Source organism: Pezoporus wallicus, unplaced genomic scaffold, assembly GCF_028554395.1.
Source record: "Pezoporus wallicus isolate ANWC-B61680 ecotype Strahan unplaced genomic scaffold, APGP_CSIRO_Pwel_v1 contig_7985, whole genome shotgun sequence".
In the NCBI taxonomy this organism is placed as follows: Eukaryota; Metazoa; Chordata; class Aves; order Psittaciformes; family Psittacidae; genus Pezoporus; species Pezoporus wallicus.
Window position 1 is genome coordinate 448,496 of NW_026636538.1, and position 21,126 is coordinate 469,621.

The window sequence follows — 21,126 nt, forward strand, 5'->3', positions numbered from 1 at the left end:
CTGCGGGCGTGCCGCCGCTTTTCTCGGCGGCGTCGCCACAGCGGGAAGCGAGGCGGGTGAGCCGGGTGAGCCGGACTGGTTCGGGTCACGCCGCGCCGCCACGGGAGAGCCAGTGCTGCTCTGAGCCGAGGGAAAAGGGGCGAGATGGCGTCGTGTGTGGGGAGCCGTACCCTGAGCAAGGACGACGTGAACTACCGGCTGCACTTCCGCATGATCAACGAGCAGCAGGTGGAGGACATTACGCTGGAGTTCTTCTACCGCCCGCACACCATCACCCTCCTCAGCTTCACCATCCTCAGTCTCATGGCCTTCGCCTTCACCAGGTGCGCGGCCCACTGCTCCGTTGCCGCGGGGATTCCTCGCCCCGCCCTTGGGTGTCGGAGGCGCCGCGGTCGCGCGTACCTGGGGCAAAGGGGGTTCCTGGGGAGGGGGCTGGTGCTCGGGGCGAGAGCGGGCGGTGGTTCCTGTTGGGGGAGGGATAACGGAGAGCTGGTGTCGGGCCGTGACTCGCTGTGGGCTCTGCTGGGGTGTTGTGGCGGTGGGATGCTGGGGAGCACCCTGCTCGGGAGGGAGGCCCTCTTTTCAGAGAGCCGTTATCCTCTGCTGCGTTTCCTGAGAACCTGTTGGTCGTTTTCAGGGTCTGTGTTAAAAGTCTTTACCAAAACGTGCACGTTAAGCACTTGTCCAAAATGGCTTTTATTAGACTATCAAGAAGCCCAGCAATTACATCATTCAAGTAGATAATTTACCAAGTGTTAAGGGGATGGGAGCAGCTGTTCTGTGTCATTTTTATACAGCATGCTGTCTGTGGCCAGTCACACGCTGACTTAAGCCTTGGTACTGATACGGGTAGCCACATCCTTTCCCCACTGCAGAACAGCTCTGTGGACTTTGCCACTGAAGTCATTCATGGAAATAAAGCTAAGAATGGACACAGTTATTTCCAGGAGCGTTATTCGTGAATGCAGTCTGCATAGCAGTGCAGCCTGAAGGGTGTCTTGCATTATTTCTGAGTTGTGGATGCTTTTAATTGCCTCCTACTGAATGGGGCTGTGAAGATTATAACTTAATCCTCCTTTAGGCTAAATGGTACAGTCTATGGGCAAACAGTGATTCCTGAGAGGTTTCTGCTGAGTTGTGTTATGTTTAGGACTCATTTACTTTTATGGGATTGTATGTGCACAATCAATGGCCTTGTTGATTACACTGTGCATTTGACATAAGAATATCATTAGTCTCTAGGCCTGAGTTCAGTGTGTGATCTTCCATTGCATTCTAAGAATTAATAGATAGTTTTTATGAGCTATGAAAGTAATGGTCAAGCCCGGGCTGAGCTGAGAAAGGAGCATAAGGAAGTGTAAAATAGTGTAGCTGCAGATAGTCTGAGGCGTGCTTTGTCTAGTTTCAACTTGTGCATGGCCCTAAGGAAGATATTCTTGGTGAACACATCCCTTGTTTAACTTAGATACTGTTACCTTAGCTAAGGTAGAAGTCCCAGGGGCTCTCCTCTTGACTGTTAAATAAGAAACAGGTTTCTGTGTTTTGGTACAGTGTTTAAGTAGAGACCTTTGCTATAAGCATTCCTCTTTGTCCAGTCTCCCTTCACCCGATCACTTTTCTCACTATAGGGCTAATTTAGGTCAGACTTGTGAATTAGTAACAGACATCATTCTGAAGGATTAATAGAATCGATCACTCACCTTTGGGGAAGAAGAATTTTGCCATTAATTCGTTCAAGCAGAGGCTGAGCCAAGCAGCAGTTTCAGAACCATGGAGCCTCCTAGGCCCAAAGAATGGTGCTTCACTTCTGGGGTTTTTGCTTGCATTTTCCCAAGAGGGGTTTTTCTTTCTGTTTGTCTTGCTAGCTTTCTCACTTTGACTTCTCCAGTTTCATTTTCTTCTTTATCTGTCCCTGGTCTGCCCCACTTCCTGTGTTTAAATAACTGTTGACTTCTAACTCTTCTGTTTCTTCTGGGGTTGTGGAAGCTACTCTGATTATTTTTTTTATCTCCTTCCCCTATACTCTTCTGCTGTTTCCAACTGTCGCAGGAGTTTCCTCAATCTCCTGAGAGATAGGAGAGTGCTGTCTCCATTGCCTTATTTGGGACACTTCCCAAACCGTATGTACTCTTTGAGAAACTGCAGGAGAGGAGATAGTTCCCCACATGCTTCCACGTCTGGCCTTTCTATTCTCATCACCTTACTGCACTGAGTCTCCAGTGGCTTGTGTTTGTATTTCCACCTCCTGGGCGTAAGGCATTATAGACTTCCCAGTAAAGTGTGACAAGTGATTCTTTGCTTTTCCTATGCTGACATAGCTCTCCTGATAAACATATTACACAGAGTATTTTCTATGTTGTTTCATACTGATGTTGCCAAGTAAAGTATTTTTTCAGGAACTTCAGCATAGACAGAGGAAATTCTTCTTCCCTTAAAGTCTTTCTTGTCTCTTCTATAATTATTTTATGTCAGAAATATGTGGGGCTTCAGAATATTGTAGAAAAGGCTTTTGCCTTGGATGTACCAAGCAATAATGTAGGGTCTCCCTTGTGATCACTGGGAGCAGCTGATGCTGACTTTGAGCTGATAGATAAGGATGATGCAGACTTCAGACAGCAGTAATCTTCAGGTAGCAGTAATAATACAGAAAATGAAATGTGTGTTTAACTTTTCCACATTAAACCTGGGAGTGGAGGGTATTCTGGTTTTTAAAGCATGTCCCAGCGCTTCTGACAATGGCTGCAAATCTCTTGGTTGTTTCATGCTGAGTGATCCAGATGCAGGCTCTTCTGCTTCCAGGCTGTGCTTTGGAGCAGAGGCATGGGATGGCTCTAGCTTTCCCTGTATTCTTCCTCCCTAGAGAGAGGGATGTGGGCTTCTCTGAGCCCAGAGGCAACCAGCAGGAGGGCACGTGGGTGCTGGGGGGATATTTTGTGGAGCGCAACAACAGGACTGAGAAAGGTGACAAATCAGTAGCTTCTGTGTGAAATTTCAGGGGGTTATGGAAGCAGGAGTAAATAGTCTTTCCAGGCAAATACTATAATTCTTACCTTAAGTAATTAGTGCACAGAAGTGAGTCTCTCCCGATTTTACCTGCTTCTGGCAGGAAGATTGAATGTCTGTCCCTTTTGAAAGGTATCTGCAAGGTGTTTAACACTACATACATCATCTTTGTTGATTTTAGGGGGAAGTGGTGCCAACATGACTAGGACAGCTGTCCTGAAACTGAATAGTACCCAGAACCCTAATATGGAAAGGCGAAGACCCTTCAGTGCAGTTGGTGTGAAACTAAGTGATGCGATCACAGTGACTGTCACTTCTGTCACTTTCATGCTGAATTGTGCAGTGATGTGACTCTAGTAATCTATTCTTTCTTAAAAAAAAAAAAAGAAAAAGAAATTCCTCCTCTTGGTGACACCTGTGACAGCGTGTGCATGTGTTATTTGTGCGTGTTAAAACAGGAATGTGGTTTTGCTATCCAAGCCACTGGAGCCCGAGGCTCTGGCTAGGAAGCACACTGGATGGCATGAGGCTGTTGAGATTGCCAAGGGAGCCAGAATTAAGCTCTGGAACTTGGGGTTCATATCTGGTGTAATTAGGGTCAGCCTGTGCTGCATGGCTGCTGGAAAATGACTGTTAAATCTGGACTGAGCTGGTTTAAAGAAAAAAATTCTGTGGGGAGTCCCTAAGGCCTGCAGAGAAACCATTCATGTTTAATGTACTTTTTCCTGCCATACAGTTGAACTAACACAGTACTTAAATGCCTCACAATGATGCAAGTCTGCTGTGGAGCTGTTAAGGTTCAATTTTGAGGAAAAGAGAAATAATTCGGCAAAGTGAGAAATATTTTGTAACTGTAGCAAATGTCAAATGTGGAGCACATTTATACTGTCACACATTTTTTACTGAACCATCCAGAAATGTGACAGATGATCTGCCAGGTGGAACTTTATCCTGCTGAAGTTTGCTGGGAATTTTTTGGTATCATGGGTTGGGAATAAATAAAGGAATATATTTAAATAGATAAACTGATCCTAAGTACCTGAAAATTACCCAAATTTAAAACTTTAATTTCAGTTCTAGTTGGCAATGCATTATGAAATATTGGCTGTACACATTTTGATAGTCTGAATATTGTTTCTATTGGTATTGCCAAGGTATCCTAGAACCTGTTTATAATAAAACTTGGGTGGGCTTGGTTTTGTTAACCTCACTGCTGTTCACTATATTCTACCTGCCCAAAAAGAAAGAAGAGCTCTGTCAAGTTTGCCTTGGCATTCCAAACTGAATTGTTAGGTCTCTCTTCTGGCCATAGTATGACAGTAGCACAAATAATACCTAGTATTTTATTCAGAACTTTGGCTTAAGAGATCTAAAAGCAAGATGATATTGTCTTTGGTTCTTCTAAGTTGTGCTGTGTCTCTGTTATACATGAATTCTAAGACATGCAGTTATTATTTCCAAAGGCTGATTGTAATTATTGTTTCTGCCCTGTCTGCACTCACCTCAGGCATTTGGCATTGGAAAGAGGCTGAGGGAAGTGAAAGGCATTGCGAGCAGCACCAGAATAGGAGAGGGACACCTAGGAATTGCATCCAGGCTTCCAGTAGTTTTGGTCTAGGTCTCTGCTGTGTAAATGTACTTTGGATGATGCTTCTGTCAACATTTCAGTGGAAAGAAGCAGGAAGATTTTTTTCACCTTGTGTTTAGTTGTTGCTTCTGCATTGACTTCTAACAATGCTTATGGCTGGCATGTGTTGGTTATATGTTTAACTCTCTTGTGAGAAAGTGATACCCGGAAGTGCACAGTGAAGATCATTCAGTGCAGTTACTGTCTTGATTTGTTATATAATCAGCATGCTTTTTTTTTTTTGTTATACTGAATTTACATATAGTCATTATTTAAATAATAAAGCCTTTCAACTTCATCCTTATAATGTACTTTAACACTTTGATGTTGTGTGTCTCTTCAGGGATGATTCTGTCCCAGAGGATAATATTTGGAGGGGTATCCTCTCTGTGATTTTCTTCTTTCTAATCATCAGTGTTCTAGCTTTTCCTAATGGTGAGTAAGGTTTAAACTGTTTATATTTCACTTTTTTTGTTGCATGTTAATTTCTCTTTATTGCCACTGAATTTATTTTGATTTTTATTGAAGTACCATTTTTAATGTATTTTTACTTTTTTAAATTCCTTTATGTTAAGGAACAGTCTAAAAATGGGTTGCAGTCATACTGAGTGGAGATAACTGGAAAGTGCAGTTTTATTTATAGCCTGTCTGTATCTAACAAGGAAGTGAGGTTCTCAGAATTGGTGCCTCTGTTTGCAGGTGCGTAGTTGCAGCTCAGATTGCGAAGTAATGATGCTGCAGATCCTTAAATAATGCTTAAAAGGAGTCTGCCTTAGTGTGTTTTAACAAAAGTGTCAATCTACAAATTCGCAGAGATATAACAGCTTACATAAATCGCTTTACCAGAGGGTAGTGATAGTTAGAAATGCTCTTAAGTTGCATTACAATGTAAAGCTGTGGCTCGACAGTAGAAGGCTAAGTTAGGCAAAGGTTTTGATAATTGTGTGAGGAGCAGTAAGTGCAAAAAGGTGAAAAAAACCCTTGTGTGAGGAAATGTTCTTACTGCTTAGTTTTGGTCGGGGGGTTTTATTTATAGTATTACTTTAATTTTTACTTATTACTGTCAGCAAGAGCATAATTCTTGGGTCAAATCTGAACTCTCTCATGATTAGCAGTGCTCAGAAAAAAACAGTACTTGTGCTCAGGGCTGCTTTGTGCTTCAGAGCCGGGATGTGTTTTTCTCGTTTTAAAAATCATTAATCCGCACTTTTCACAAAGTGATCCCTGGAAAACTGAATGCCACAGAAAAATGAGTTTTATGTATACAATGGTGAAAGAGCAGTCTGCAGTGTGTGCTGAGAATATTTGTTCAACTACTTCTTGCTACCTAAGTGTATGATTCATGTTTACAGGCTTTCTAGTTTCACTAGTCTTGCCTTCTGTGCTCTTCACATTAACTGAGAGGTTTTTAATCTCATAAAGTCAGTTTAGTCACTGGTTCTAAAGTAAATATTGACACTGGTAAAGAGCATAGATATCTTCTTGTCAGCTGTATATACTCAGTTTGGAAGTTTTAGGAGGCCTATTTCATAAAGTTTCATGGTTGTCTGAAGGCTAAGCACCATGGTTCTTTGCTAACACACAGAAATTTATAATTGATCACTGAGAGCAAGCCATGTGTGAGGTGTGGTCTAGAAACCAGATCAAGAAGTTTTTGGGTACATCTGGGATATTGTGTCTCCTGAGCAAACAGACTACTACTGTTCTGGAAATAACTATGAAAATAATGGAAAATTTTGTCTATACCCTGCTAATTGGCAGTCTCATTTTCCTCTCTGTAATCTGCTGTTAACTTTTTTTTTAACATAGAGCCCCAATTTTTGGGTGTATTTCATAGTTTGGTGGAGAACTGATTCATGCTCCTGCCAAATCCTTGTGAGATATATTAAAAAATAGATTGTCTTCTAATAAGCTTTTTGTTTATTGTCCGCAGGACCCTTTACACGTCCCCACCCTGCAATATGGAGGATGGTTTTTGGTAAGTTCAGGTTGTGTTTTTGACTTCTCCAGTGCTTCTGCAGCACTGTTTGCTTTAACTTCCAGATGAATGGAATTGTTATGAAACATAATTGTGCATCAGACTTGTGTGAATGTCACTTTCACTTCTGACCAAGTGCTATAATCTCTTCTTAGTTATGTTTGGGAATGTTGTAGTTATTCTGTGTTAGGATGGTGTAAATTAAATCACCAGAAAGGGATCATACATTCTGATACTCTGTTTTAATCCTGTTTTGTGTTCGTGCTTCCTAATCTCCTTCCCCCACACTCTTCCTACTGCCATCTTTTTCCACCCCAAAAAATGTTCGGGTTTTTTTTAATAGCTACTGCATATGCTATCTGACTTCTAACTAAATCCAGTTTAGCAAGGTGTTGCTTTTCATTATTGACAAAATATGCTATTACTTTGTATGTTAATTAAATTGTGTCATTGTATAGCTTAACATACATTCATTAATATACTTAAATTTATATATTCCTATTCTTAAAATTTCAGTAGAAATACTTGTAAATATTTGCATTCATAGTTTGGAAAATAATTGTTAATTACAGAATTGACTGAGAACTCTTGTTCTTTAAATATCTGAATTACATGGAAAAAACATAAGGAACTTTATTTTTAAATAATTCAGGGTTCACTCAGCATATCCCAGACTTTAAGCACATTTGCAGAGAATTAGGCACACTGGATTTAAAAGCTGATCCTATTCTTTTTAAGGGGACCAAATGTTACTGTCTCCTGACACCTTATGTAGCTAAAAATAAGTAGCCTTCCAGAGTAGCTGATTACTCATCTGTTGACATTGAGAGGATACTGCTGATTAGGTAGTACCCATTAAAGAATCCTGCGCCTTGTGAAGTTTGGGGAGACAGAGGTCCTACTGCTCATTTCAGGTTTCAGCAAAGGAAAATAAAAGGTCATTCTCGGTGATGATCCTGTCTAAGCTTGACCCCCTGTACTTTCAGGAAAGGGCTGCATACAGAATCTAGAACAATGTTTTTCCCTGTGTAATTCTGCTGCTTCTAGCATGGCTTATTTAGCCACGCTTGAGGTCTTGGACCTATTCATGAAATGATGAAAGGCAGAAGTAGCGTTTCCTCAGCGCTTCAGGATGCACTCTTGCCTGCAGGCTGTACCGTCTGTAGCAGTATGGCCTCTGTTTACATGATGTATATTTAGGATGTATTGCAGAGGACAATGTTTCAGTTCATGTGTGTGCACTTGAATGGAAGTTGTTCTCTAGCATACACTGGGGATTAATAACATGTAGAGTCTGGTTATAGTTGAAAATACATTTTTTGAATTGCTGTGGTTTATTTTGGGTAGCAGATACTGAGTTTATTCACATTAATCTTTCTACTTTCCATGACATTGCTGCAGGATACAAGTAAGTTTGAGTGCTAGACTGTGAAAATGGTATTAGTGTCTATATGCCTCTTCCAAAAGTGCTCTTAGATATCTGTGAACTTGAATAATGTAAAGATATGCTCCCAACAGTGGCTTCATCTGCCCACAGACCCACACCTCAGAGTCTTAACTTCTCAGAATTTTTTTGTTTTTTAAAAAATCCATATTGAGACATTAGGAGGAGAGAGGTAGTAGTCCCAAATGTGATAGTGTTTTTTAATTTATAATGGTGTGAAAACAAATAAGAATAATCTTTACCTTTAAAAGCTTCAAGCAGCAAATTTTCTAGCTCACAAAAGTAACTCAAACATGCATTAGTTTATAAGTACTCTTTATTGCCTGCATAGGTCAGAATTGTCACGTGGTATTATTACATTGATCTTTGTGTTGAACTCTACATGTAGGCTTAGGGACCTGCATTAGTGAGACCAAGAATACTTAAAGGGACAGAGCTAATCCAGTCCTGAGGTCCTAATATATCTCTTAATAAAGAGTTTCCTGATCATAGCTGTGTAGTGCTTGTGTTTGAACTAATTAAACTTATGTTTGGATTGGGTTCATGCAGTCAAGCATATATTATGTCACTTGAAACAGGAGGTGATATGAAGGGGCTGAGTGTTCAGAGATTACCATCTGACTTGTGTTTCTTAAGCTTTTTTACAACTAACTGCCATATGTAGAAAATTTATCTGTGCAAACTGGGCACGTCTAGAGCAAAAGTTTGATAGCAGGTTTTCGGAGTCTATGTCCCAAGGAGTGCTGTGAGTGAACATGATTTTAAAGCTGAGTCTTTTTTGCAGGTCTCAGTGTGCTCTATTTTCTGTTCCTGGTGTTCGTGCTCTTCCTTAACTTTGAGCAGGTAAAAGCAGTGATGTACTGGCTGGATCCTAATCTTCGATATGCCACAAGGGAAGCAGATATTATGGTATGTACCCATGGCATGTTATTGGACATTTTGGCTATTTTAGGCATGTTTTGAGTGAGTGGGAAGGTATAAATCTGAATTTGCTGGCATAAGCACAAACTTGTACTGCCTATACTTGACAGAGTCCATGAGCATATTTATTTACATTATAATCAATTGGTGTGAAAAATGGTCTTCACTGTATTTTTTTTCTAATACAGGTGAGTGTACAGTTGGGAGCGTGAGATATGTTTGAACTGGGGTGGCTTTGGATTTCTTTAAACAATAAATATGAGCCTGGATACTGAAAACAGACTTAGCAGGGTAGTATCTAAATAAGGCTGGTATGGTGTGTGTGTGTGTGTGTGTGTGTGTGTGTATGTCACAGATCAGTTGGGTTTTTTTGATGCCTCAATGCTGCACTTAAGGAACTTTGATCTTTCCTTATTGCTCTGAGCTTAGTACATGATTGGCATGCTACTGAGTATGTGGAAATCCAGGTGCAGCAACTGCAGGGCTCTCCTGCCTTCCTTCCAGTCACTAGCTAAGCACTGGTGCTGTTACCATTGGGAAACTACTTCCACAGACCATGATCCGGAGTGGCATGGAAAGCCAGGCTTGTTCTTCTGCCTGCTGAGCAGCTTGCAAGGAGTTTTTAATACAGAGAACATTGTTTTTCAGGTGTGGACACTAGCACAGGGATTTGAGGCAGTAAAAGGAGGCCTGGGAAGAGCATGTGAGGTATCTGGGGAGACGGGCAGAAGAGGGTGTGAGCAGTTGAGCACCAAGCAGGAGAGGATTACTGTGTGGAGAGATGAGAGTGCTGTTATCAGACTCGTGCCTCAAGAGTAAGGAAATACACTGATTGCTTTTCTTTGGCAAACAGCAATTTTCTGCATATGCAAACTACTGCACAGCACCTAATCAGCAGTGGCTGCAAACTCCTGCTCTTTAGCAGGAATGAAAATCTTTACAGTGCAGTAAGCTTATGTAAGTTGATTGATAGTGAGGGCTGCTCACAGGCTCCTTACCTAGAAAACTTTGGATACTTCCAAGTGTTGCACCTCAGCAGTACATTTTGTACAACTCCAGCGTCCAGAATAGGGCTGTGAATTTCTGTCCTGCAGGAGATGTGTGGTGGTGAGGTGTGGGCAGCCTGCTGTTAGGGTTGTGGGAGGACACATTGCAAAATGGAGCATGAGCGTGGTGCTTGATGATGTTGCTGGGCAACAAAAGGGAGCTGAGGAGTCTTGGCAGGTCAGATTCACCTGGCTCTCCTGTCATCTAAGTTAGAAATAAATAGATTCAAGTCAGGGGAGGACTAATATTACTTACTGGCACACAACCACCGTACTGTTGTAGTTAGCAGAAACTTACTCTGTAGTACTTTGCAATCCTGATACTGTCCCTTAAAGTTGGAGCAAATCTTTAAAGTGCAACTGCAGTGAAGGCTGCAGTTTGTTTTTTTTGTACAGGGCTGGCAAAGTTGCTTGAGTATAGAAGAAAGTTCAGTGCATTTCACTGACTGGCAGAGCCGCAGCTGGAAAGATGAGATAGAGAGGGGAAAAGCCCTAGAAAAAGTAAGAACAAAAAAGCAAAAGCCCTGAAGAAAAGCTTACTTTTTTTAGTAACCTTGCTGTTGCTCACTCATTAGAGTTTCAGATATCACGGTGTAGCTAGGAGCCTGTGCCTTCCTTTGTGAATTCTGTGCTTCTCATGCTGTGAAATGAGCCAGTTTTAGATGTTTTGGGGTACATGTACTAAAGCGGCAGCTTTGCTGTCCTCAGGACAGGTGATGCAGCTTTCTCTGAATGACCAGCAGCACTGGCATGTATGAGAAGCAATACCATGATTTCACTTCAGAGAGCACAAGCACAGTGGGGCTAAAGTAGTATTTGTGTGAAATTGTTGCATTTTTCTCTTTAGAGAGACCGGGATTTAAGCCTTGCTCTGCCATCCCGTTTTCAACTTGGTCGTGATTCATTTGTGAAAGATTAGCAATAGTTCTGGTCTGAAAGAGAATCTCTTAACAGCACTAAGGAAGCAGTGCTGTGTTGTCACCTGCAGGTGGCAATGTACATTTTAGGAATGTTGGACAGCAGAGGGTTTTTTTTGTTTTGTTTTGTGTTTTTTTTTTTATGTTTGTTTCCAGTTGGCAATAGTTCAGTTTGTGCCCAGTGACAAGACAGAGCCTCACAGATGCAGACTCCTGATGGCATAGAGATTTTTTTGTTGTTTGGCAGTGATTTCTAACACTTGCTGTACAACATGGCAAGAGAAAACATTTCTTTTGTTACGGATGGCTAAAATATTTATATTCTTAAGGAATCTGCTCCTCATCTGTGACAAAACAGTTGCAACTTCTCTATAATTTTATTTATTTAATTAAGTAATTCAGCCATGTAAGTGAACTTTCTCTCAGAATGTGGTCTGGGAAATTGCTTTCGTGAGGAAAACAGAACACAAAAGATAATCAAGTGAACAATGAGATGAGTAACATAGCGTTACAAACTGATGAGGATTAGCCACTTGTGAGCCACATCTGAACACCAGACTGCATGAAAATGGGGGAAGGTGGTTATGTCAAATAAGGACCCACAAAGAAAAGCTTTTTTTCTTTTTTTCTGGAATATTGTTTGCTGATTTTACTAGTGTTGATTTTATTGCTCCTGCTGCTCCTCTGTCACATTAGAAATGCATGTTCCTTCAGGCACCAAGGTCTATCTTTAAATTAGAGCTGTAACTGTGGTGATACTGAGTCTTAATACTGAAAGTTTTCATTTCTCTCTGAGGAGAGTTTAAACTCTCTGCTCCAGAAAATTTAGAGGGACAAGAAAGCAGAATAGTGCTTATTTTAATATTCTTATAATTTCAGGCTTGTTGCACTGGATGGAAAGAATTTTCTTAATTCCAGTGCTTATGAACCAGCCTGCTGATTGAGATGATTTTTTTTTTTTTTTTTTCATTAACAGGAGTATGCTGTGAACTGTCATGTTATCACCTGGGAGAGAATCCTCAGCCACTTTGATATATTTGCTTTTGGGCATTTCTGGGGCTGGGCTATGAAGGCTTTGCTGATCCGCAGCTATGGGCTGTGCTGGACTATTAGTATCACCTGGGAGCTCACTGAGGTAGGCCACACCTTTATCTTAATTGGAAGTAAATGTGTGAGACTTGAATTGTTCTTGGGGAAGTGTGAATGTTACTGGAAGGACAGTTCACTAGTTCTCAGTCACAGATTTGCATTTTAAGCCTTATAAACCAGATGCTGAGCAATTGATGCAGTTGCATTATTGGACAACAGCAAACTGAGGTTTAGGTGATTTACTTCCACTTGAATAGGAGGGAGCTCTAGGGCAGCCTATTGGTGTCACGCACAATTTGTTTTTCTGTTGTTCCGGGAGTCGACAGGTTCAACACCCATGGTACTTCAGATGTTGATTAATATTCTCTGATTCAGAGCAGTTGTTCTCCTTTTTCACCTTGCAATATCTGTGATCTACTGTCACAGTCTCCTTATCCCAAATACAACACTGTTAGGTGCTGTGTATAGACATGCATACTGTCAAGTACAGTGGAGCTGAGAGATCACCAAGGAAGGTGTGAGGACCTATGAGCAGAAGTCTACATGGAATGGCAAAACATCATTCAATGTGTTGTTTTCTGTCATGAGGCCTGAGCTTACAGCCCTCCTTTTGTTAAATTGTACCCACAAGCCTAGTTAAGTCGTTCATTGACATAAATATGTGAGTTTTTTACTTGACCTAGATCTAAGCTAGTTCATGCATGGTGTAGTCCCTTGTTCCATGGTTTGGAGAACCACTATCAAGCTTTACTGCAGTTCTCCTAAGCAGCTGTGTAAGTAATTTGACTGTTGGCACTTTCAAGTCCTATTTTGGATTAAAAAAAAAACAAAGAAAAAATACTTGACTTGCTTCAGTCAATTAACTGTTGCTTGGACTAGTGGTTCCTATTGTTAGACCTGTTTTAAGAATTCAAGCTGATTAATTGCTACTCTAATTATTTTCATTTGCATGTAACTTAGAGCTTGATTAGTAGAATATGTGTCATGTCAGACTCAAGGATGCATTTCTAGAAAAGAGTTTAATTTCATTGAATTTTTTGATTGGGCAATTCAGAGGAAAAAAATTGAAAATCCAGTTTAGATTCTGCTTTTGGGACAGCATGGTCTAACCTGTCACACTTAGTAAGTGTGGGTGTAAACACCTGAATTTGATCTTTAAAATCATAGTTTTCTATAGAGGCTGCTGTCTTGAGAATGCCTGGCTCACCTGACAAGGCATTTATCAGTCAGAAGCACAGATAAGGATTTACTTGTATAAAATCTTCTGAGTTTTGAAAAGCAACTCATGGCACCAGTATTTTCAAACACATTTTTATTCTGTGACATTGAAGGTTATGCTGTTTTCTGAGCTATTTTGAAACTACTTAAGACTGGAATTTCACAAGTTCCCATCTGTAAAAACCAACTTTGCTGGTTATTGTACTAATTTTTTCCCTTTGGAAAAGAATAAATTTGGATTTGTTTCACATGTACTCTTATCGTTCAGTTGATCATCGCACAACCATCATCTTCAATTTGATACCACATGGGGTGTCTAGTATTCCCTGTTGTTGAAAAGCAGGTTATTGGAACAGACAGTGTGTTGGGTAAGGTTCAACATATAGAGAGGTTATCACCACTCAGATGGATTTTTAATGAATTAGTTAATTCAGGAGAGTCATTGGAAACCTACAGAAGTTATCAGGGCAGTTACACAGGGATTTAGCTATGCATCTCCTGTTAACGTTAATGGATTTCAGCTGGCTCCCTGTTCTGAAATGGGACACTTGGCTCATGCTTCATGCTATCAGATTGAATTTGGGATGCAGGCAGACCTTGGTGTCTCATTCTGAGAAAACAGCACCTTAGAGATAGTCTGGCTAACACCTCTGTGCTGTTTTTTGCTGCCTTGTTATCTATAATTTCTGATGGGTTTGGCTGGATTATTGGAGATTGAGATTTGTAGCCTACTGCCCCTTTCAGATTAAATTAGTTTAAAATATGAAAGGGAAACCGTAGCAAGACAATCAGCAACTTTGTATAGCTTGGGGCATGAAGAGAAAGACAGATTTTCTTTTCTACAGGTTGAAATTTCCATTGCTTTGTCAAAGAAAATCGAGTTGCTTTGATAAACTTTTGCAAGAGTTTTCACAGGAACTGTCATGGCCTATATTGGTCACTGTAATTTATTATAAATGGTCCAGTATTCATTGCTGTTTACAGAAAACCTTGTTCCTTTTCCTGGATCTGGGTTGTTTGGTTGTTTTTTTTTTTTAATATTTATACATCTGTTAACAAAAGATACTTTATTACAAAGTCATACCAGTGATGTTCCACAGCCACAGTGTATGTACATTAATTGACAAAAATGGTACTGTTTTTCTGGAAGTAAGAGTATTCATAATTTTGCTCTGTGTTTTGTTAAGCATCTCCTTGAGGATTCCAAGGGGACTGCTTTAACACATGGCTGTCTTGATATCCAGTCCACAGCTAATTTTTTCAGCCTATTTTTTGGTTGTTGTGATTTTCCCTGTAGAATAGAGGATATTATTTTCTCTTCAAGGACAGTGAGAGGTGCTGAATCCCTTGCTACCTCTCAGTAGCATGTTTACATCTTGCCTTAACTCTGGCCACTTGTTCTTCACGCTATAAAAGTGCAAAGTCATCAAATGTATCTATAAATACATTTAATTGCCTTACTAATGCCTCATAGTGGTATTCAGAAAGAAACAGATTTCTTCAGAGGTAAATGATTTCTGAAGTTTCCAGGGGAAATACTTAAGAAACTGAATGTCCAGTCGGTGTCAGCTTTAAAATCTGATGTTGGTTCATTTCTGGCTTTTTTTCCAGTATCTTAATCATATGAGTACCTTCATCATTAGTGTTTAGCATAGACCAAGCAGGAATATCTCCTCAAACTTGAGCCATTCTGAATCAAGTGTAGTAGCAAAGTTTGTAGTCTCTGAAATATTGGTGATGTCTCAATCTTTTTACAGTCACTCAATTTCCTAAAAATAGTAAATGAAAGAGTTTTGAAATAAAACAAGTCTTAAGCCCTGAACTCCAATATGCTTAATACTGACAGTTGTTACAAATGCATTCATTTTACTTATTGCATCTTGTTGCTGGTTTAGAAAACATTCTTAAAACTATTTATCAAGAATAAACCAAAGATGCTCTTCAGTTTAGCACAAAACACTTTCTTTCCCCAGGGAATGAAGTAGTTTTGCTTGTTTCATGCATTTCTATGAATGTTTTGTGTATCATCTTTTGAGAGGCCAAGTGCTACCTGATATCCTTATGTACACATAGCCCCAACAGGGAACAGTGAGAAGGAAACCTCTAATGTCTTTTGTGGTTTGATCCAAGGCCTTCTGAAGTTAATGGAAGGATGCCCATCAAATTTCAGTGATTGTGGCTCATGTCCTTGAAGTATGACATGCACTGAAAAGCTGATTTTTGAATGTGTACTTGAAAAGTGAATTTGTGTGAATTCTGTACTGTTCCTCACCCAGAATCTTTTTGCTGTATTCTGTAGCTCTTCTTCATGCACCTTCTGCCTAATTTTGCTGAATGCTGGTGGGATCAAGTAATTTTGGACATCCTGCTTTGTAACGGGGGTGGCATCTGGTTGGGCATGGTAGTTTGTCGTTTCTTGGAGATGAGGACCTATCACTGGGCAAGCTTCAAGTAGGTCTAAATTAAAATAAACATTATGTTTAATGTTATAATATGAAATTAATTTCCTTGGGAAATAGACCTCCTTCTTTGCATATCTAAAGTGCTCTGTGGTGTAGAGGGGGCATGCATCTACATGTGCTGGCAGTGCTGTAGGTTTATTTTAAATTTTAAAAAATCCATCTCATAGTAATGCTACTGTGCAACATATATTTGTAAATATGGTTATGTATATATAATTTTCCATTGCAATCTAAGTTACAAGCATTAATGTCAAATGAAAATATGAAGTAATAAAGCTGTTTGCATTTTCAGCTCATTTTGTGCAAGCAAAACTTTGAAGAAGGCAGTGAAAAAAAACTGTAATTGTTTTCTCATTATATGATATTTTTAAACTAGATTTGGGCTCACCTTGATGAGGCATTAGTGTGGCAATCTTGTCAGCACTAGCTGTTACTGCAGAAGAATAATCAGGCTGATTGTACCTTTGCTGTGAATTGTCTTACTCCATTGCTGATCCTCTAAAACAAATGGAGTAATTGCAAAATAAAGCGGCATTTGTTGTGTTAAAAGGGCCACAGCTTCTGGCCTACTAAGTATAGTTCCTAGCTGTCCAGTTTCATCCATAGTTTTTGTTATCCCTCTCCTGCCTTCCCTGCCAGTTGGTGGCAGGGGTAGTTACCTGCATGTTGCCAATGGTACGGATGAAACAGATCAAGTACAAAGCCAAAGGATATTGCTTTGGGGGATGGAAAAGGAGCTCAAATCTTGGCTTCCAAATTTGTATCCTACATGAACTTCTGTACTGCTTGCTTTTCTTACTCACAAATTTGTTAGCTGCTCTGAGAACCATTCAGCCTTCAATCTCGATTCAGTTTTCCTGCATTTTCATCAGAGTTGTTGGTCCCTCTGTTTTTAGAGAGTTCACTGAAAAAGCAGCAGAATACCTATGGCAGGGCTAGTCTTTACTGTCTTTGTGACATAATTTTTCCTACCATTCTTTTACGTGCATGGGTATATTTTTTGATCTTTAATATGAACAGGAGCTGCATAGAATAAGAAGCTTTTGCATTTGCCCTTTTGTTGTGTTTTTTTTTATTTTTTTTCTTCCCTGAATAAACACAGATCTTAAGGATTAGAAAGTTCCCCATTTTCTAAGATCCTACTAGCCTAAAGGAACACAGATATCAGAAATATCAAATCTGAGTATCTTTTAGTTTTGTTTTTTTTTGTCCAGAAGAGCCAGGGAAATAACAGGGTGAAAACTGACTTTTGTAGCCTTGCTAGTCTTCCTTCAGAAAAGGAAACTTGAGTTTTTCTTAGACTCCCCATCCTATGAATGCTGTTTCTCATCTGAATTAATGTTATCAAAACCAAAAACTAGTAGCACTTCTGCCAGATGAACTTCCATTCACATCCCTTTTCAAAAGGGAATTTAAAAGCCTTCTAACTTTTAGCAGTGCTATCGGATCTCTTCAGAAGATTTGCATGCCTCTAATGGCAGAACATCAGGGGTTGTGTGTGCTGGAAGTGCACTGTTTTCAGACTTGTGGAGCCAGCCCCTCCTACAATTAATGAGTAATGAATCTGACAGATTCTTGAAGGGTTGATGTCGGTGAGCTGTAGAACAAGGAGCCTTTGGGATATGAGCAATGACAGCATAGATTAGGAAGAAGTACCCTTTAATTTTTCCAAAGGAGTTGCAGCATTGCAATCCTCATTTCTTCCCTTCATGGGGAGAATGATAGGTACGTTTTGTAGTTAGTTACTGACTGAGGGTAGAGGAGGGTGGACTTCAGGGTGGAATGTACCCTTACTGAAATGCCTAATAGAGTATATTTCTTAATTCACCCTTGCCTGGTACGCTGTGGTGTCTGTGAACTTCTCTGCTGTCCAGCAGAACAGTGTGATTGTTCCAAAACACCAGTAACATGGTTATTGCATTTTTTTTAATTATTTTTTTCCCCTTGCATGTTCGTCATATTTACTCCAGCTGTTTTCTTTTTTTAGGGACATTCACACGACCACAGGGAAAATCAAAAGAGCTGTATTACAGTTCACACCAGCCAGCTGGACCTATGTCCGCTGGTTTGACCCTAAGTCTTCATTTCAAAGAGTGGCTGGAATCTACCTTTTCATGATCATTTGGCAGGTAAGAAATTCTGTGAAATCAAAGCTGCTATCAGCTCAGTTACTTACTGGCTGTGTTTGGCCAGAAGATCCTCTAATGCAATGTATGTCTGTCTTTGAAATACACAGATAAAGGAATTGATAATACAGAATTGGTCAGGGCATTGTTCACAGGAGTTACATGATAGTTCAGTAGTGCAATTACAGAATCTGTGGGGGAAGAAAACCCAAATGTTACAGATTGCTATACTGGTCATCAGATTGCTCTTTGCAATTGATGCAGTTTTAAGAACCGCTATTGTCCTGGGTTCAGCAGTAGCAGTCATTTTTCTCCTTCTTGGTAGCTGGTGCAGTGCAGTGTTTTTTACTTTCGGCCTGGGAACAAAGCTGATAACACTGATGTTTTGGTCTGGGCAAGGACTTTTCTGAGCCTCACGCTCTGCCAGGGAGGAGGGGAAGCTGGGAGGAAGCAGAGACAGGACACCTGACCCAAGCTAGCCAAAGAGGTATTCCATACCACAGCACGTCATGCCTAGGATGTAACTGAGGGTTACCCGGAAGGGCTAGGGACTGCGGGGTTGGAGGAGGTATCGATCGTTGCTTGGTTGGGCTGGGGGGGCGAGTTTTCGGTCGGCTGGTGATGAGGTGTTGTGTTCTCTTCCCTTGTTATTCCCTTTATCATTATTATTATTGGTGGTAGCAGTAGTGATTTGTGTTATACCTTAGTTACTAAACTGTTCTTATCTCAACCTGTGGGAGTTGCATTCTTTTTGATTCTCCTCTCTGTCCCTCTGGGAGTAGGGGGAGGGCAAGAAGGGGGGGGAGTGAGTGAACAAGCTGTCTGGCTGGGTTTAAACCACGACAGCTATACAGCGGGGTTTTAGGGTGGGCGAATTTTTTGTTTGGTTTGGTTGTGTGGGTTTTTTTTTTTTTTTTGGTGTGTTTGTGTTTTGGAGGTTTTTTTGGTGGTGGTTGTTTTTTTTTCCTGTTGACTGTTGAATGGATCACTGATACTTAGAATTCTGGCCTTGATCTAGTAAGAGTATGATACGTCTCAACTGTTTTGGCCGTGCAAATACTAGCAGTCTTCACTAAAATGTCTTTTTAGTCTGCTGAATTTAGTTTTTAAAAGGAGAATTGGAAGTGTTTGATACACTTTTTTTTTTGTTGTTTTTTTGTGGTGGTGATTTTTGTTCTGGTTTGGGGGTTTTCTATTATTGGGGTTTTTGTTTTTTTGTTGTTTGTTGTTTGTTTGTTTGTTTTTTTCCATTTAATGCTCTCTTCTCTACCAAATTTGCCTCAGTTATTTACCCTGATTTAAGATATGAAAATTATTAAAAGACCTCTGCAGTGTGAATTAGTGTCTGGTCCCTTAATGAGTTTCTGGAAAGAGAGTGAATACTTTCACAGAGGTGTCTAGGGGAAGATTCATTGGTTTACTGGTGTATTCCGTGCTTGTCCTAGAGCAGGAATCCTTGATCTAACCAGCAGGGCTATAGTGGGGCATAAATAGTTTTCCTTCTGTGTTTTAGTTTCCATATTAATACCTGCACATAACTTGTATGCTATTGGCTAACATTTTTTTATTTTTTTTTCCCTAGCTGACTGAGTTGAACACATTCTTTCTGAAACATATCTTTGTGTTCCAAGCAAGCCACCCTTTAAGCTGGGGGAGAATTCTCTTCATAGGAATCATTACAGCGCCCACTGTAAGGTAATTTTGTTGCCATGTTGGTTGTTCTTCAGTTTAAAGTAGTCTGACTTCTAGGCACCCAAGAACTGCAATAGTCTGTGGGCAAGTACAGCACATTTCAAGAAATCTATGCTTTTGCTACCACAAAAAAGCAAAACAGTCATTGCTTTTCAGTAAAGTGTATTTTCTGACAAGTAAATTAATAAGGTATAATGTGTACAAATGTGTTTCCATAGGGATGCAAAACCATCCTGTTCTATCTTCTGTTTGTATATCATTTTTGCCCAGGGGGGTTGTGGAGTCTCCTACGTTGGAGATATTCAAGGCCCGCCTGGACAAGTTCCTGTGTGATGTACTCTAGGTTACCCTGCTCTTGCAGGAGGGTTGGACTAGATGATCTTTTGAGGTCCCTTCCAACCCTTAGGATTCTGTGATCATCTCCCTTTTTCGTGAGTTAGCTGCATATCTTATCCTTGAGGTCTGTGTGAGAAAATATCCAAGCTGGTGAATCGGGTGCTCACAGAAATGTAGATGAGGAAAAATAGGAGTTGTTGGTTCTTCTGAGATGCTTATTCTGTTTGTCTACTGGAAATATTAGCATGTTATGTGAAAAGACAGAGCATTACCATATTCCGAGTAACACAACAGTATATATGCGGTGTTAATAGTTTTATAAAAACACTAACCTGCTTTTAGTCATGCACAGTATTTCACATTGTTAATAGAGTTGTCTTTTTTTTGTCCTGTGACATAGCTGGAGGTAGATAGAATGCACACAGTGCTGAAGTTAAGAGGCAGGGTATTTACCATTCATGAGTAAAGTGATGTTACTTTGAACAGTTAAATGGCAACCATGAATTGGTTTATTCCCAAAATACAGCTGTTAACGTTAGGCTTAATGAAGTTATGCGCAGTGATTTCACACTGTTAATTAAATCACTTTAAACATCCTTAAAGCACCTAAAGGTGAGCTTTTAAGTGTTTAATGGCACTTGCCATCCTATTGAAGTCTTTATTCTTAAACAATCCCTTTATTGTTGGATTAATAGTATTTGTCTTTCTTATCTGTCATTGGAAATCAGAGACTGAGAAGAACAGCTTTGGTTTCGCTTCTTTGGAATCCCCCCCTCTAAGATCCTAAAATTTGGGAGCATAAAGAACAGAGCAGAATGATCTGCAGACTGATTTGAAATTAGTGAGAAATTCTTTTCTGTTATTGAGAGGAAAACATGCCAGTGGTTAGACCACTCACCCAGGACATGGAGTAGCTATATTCAGTTTCTTTCAAGATTCAAACTTGTAACTCTCAAGAAAATGCAATTGTTAGTAAGTTAAAGACTGTGGAAGAAGTGGGGAATTCTCTTAATTCTTCCAAAGTTGTTGCACTTTGCCCAGAAGAATTGGAGATTCAGTGGAGAGGCAGGAGACAAATATATAGCTTTGTTAGCCTACTAGTTTGGGTGCTTTCCCAGTCCTTGCTCTCAGGATTTTCTGTGTTGTTTTGAGCTATTTGATCTATGCAATAATAGGTTCTAGTAGAGTTGAAGCCATCTGGTAAACATCCAGCATGAGTGCATGTGATTTTAACCATCAGCACTTCATTTTCAGTATAGATACATTT

At 40.1% G+C, this 21,126-nt stretch overlaps 1 protein-coding gene across 2 annotated transcripts in view; it reads left to right on the top strand.

The window, feature by feature from the left end:
* Window positions 1-75: 75 nt before the first annotated feature.
* The window catches only part of PTDSS1 (phosphatidylserine synthase 1), a 29,649-nt gene continuing 8,598 nt past the window's right edge, over window positions 76-21,126 (top strand). For both annotated transcript variants that reach the window (XM_057400507.1, XM_057400508.1), the window contains exons 1-8: window positions 76-323; window positions 4,974-5,065; window positions 6,564-6,608; window positions 8,837-8,961; window positions 11,913-12,071; window positions 15,543-15,694; window positions 17,693-17,834; window positions 19,414-19,526. In XM_057400507.1, coding sequence (XP_057256490.1) covers window positions 145-323; window positions 4,974-5,065; window positions 6,564-6,608; window positions 8,837-8,961; window positions 11,913-12,071; window positions 15,543-15,694; window positions 17,693-17,834; window positions 19,414-19,526 — 1,007 coding nt within the window. In that variant the 5' untranslated portion in view covers window positions 76-144. The remainder of the gene's footprint in view (window positions 324-4,973; window positions 5,066-6,563; window positions 6,609-8,836; window positions 8,962-11,912; window positions 12,072-15,542; window positions 15,695-17,692; window positions 17,835-19,413; window positions 19,527-21,126) is intronic.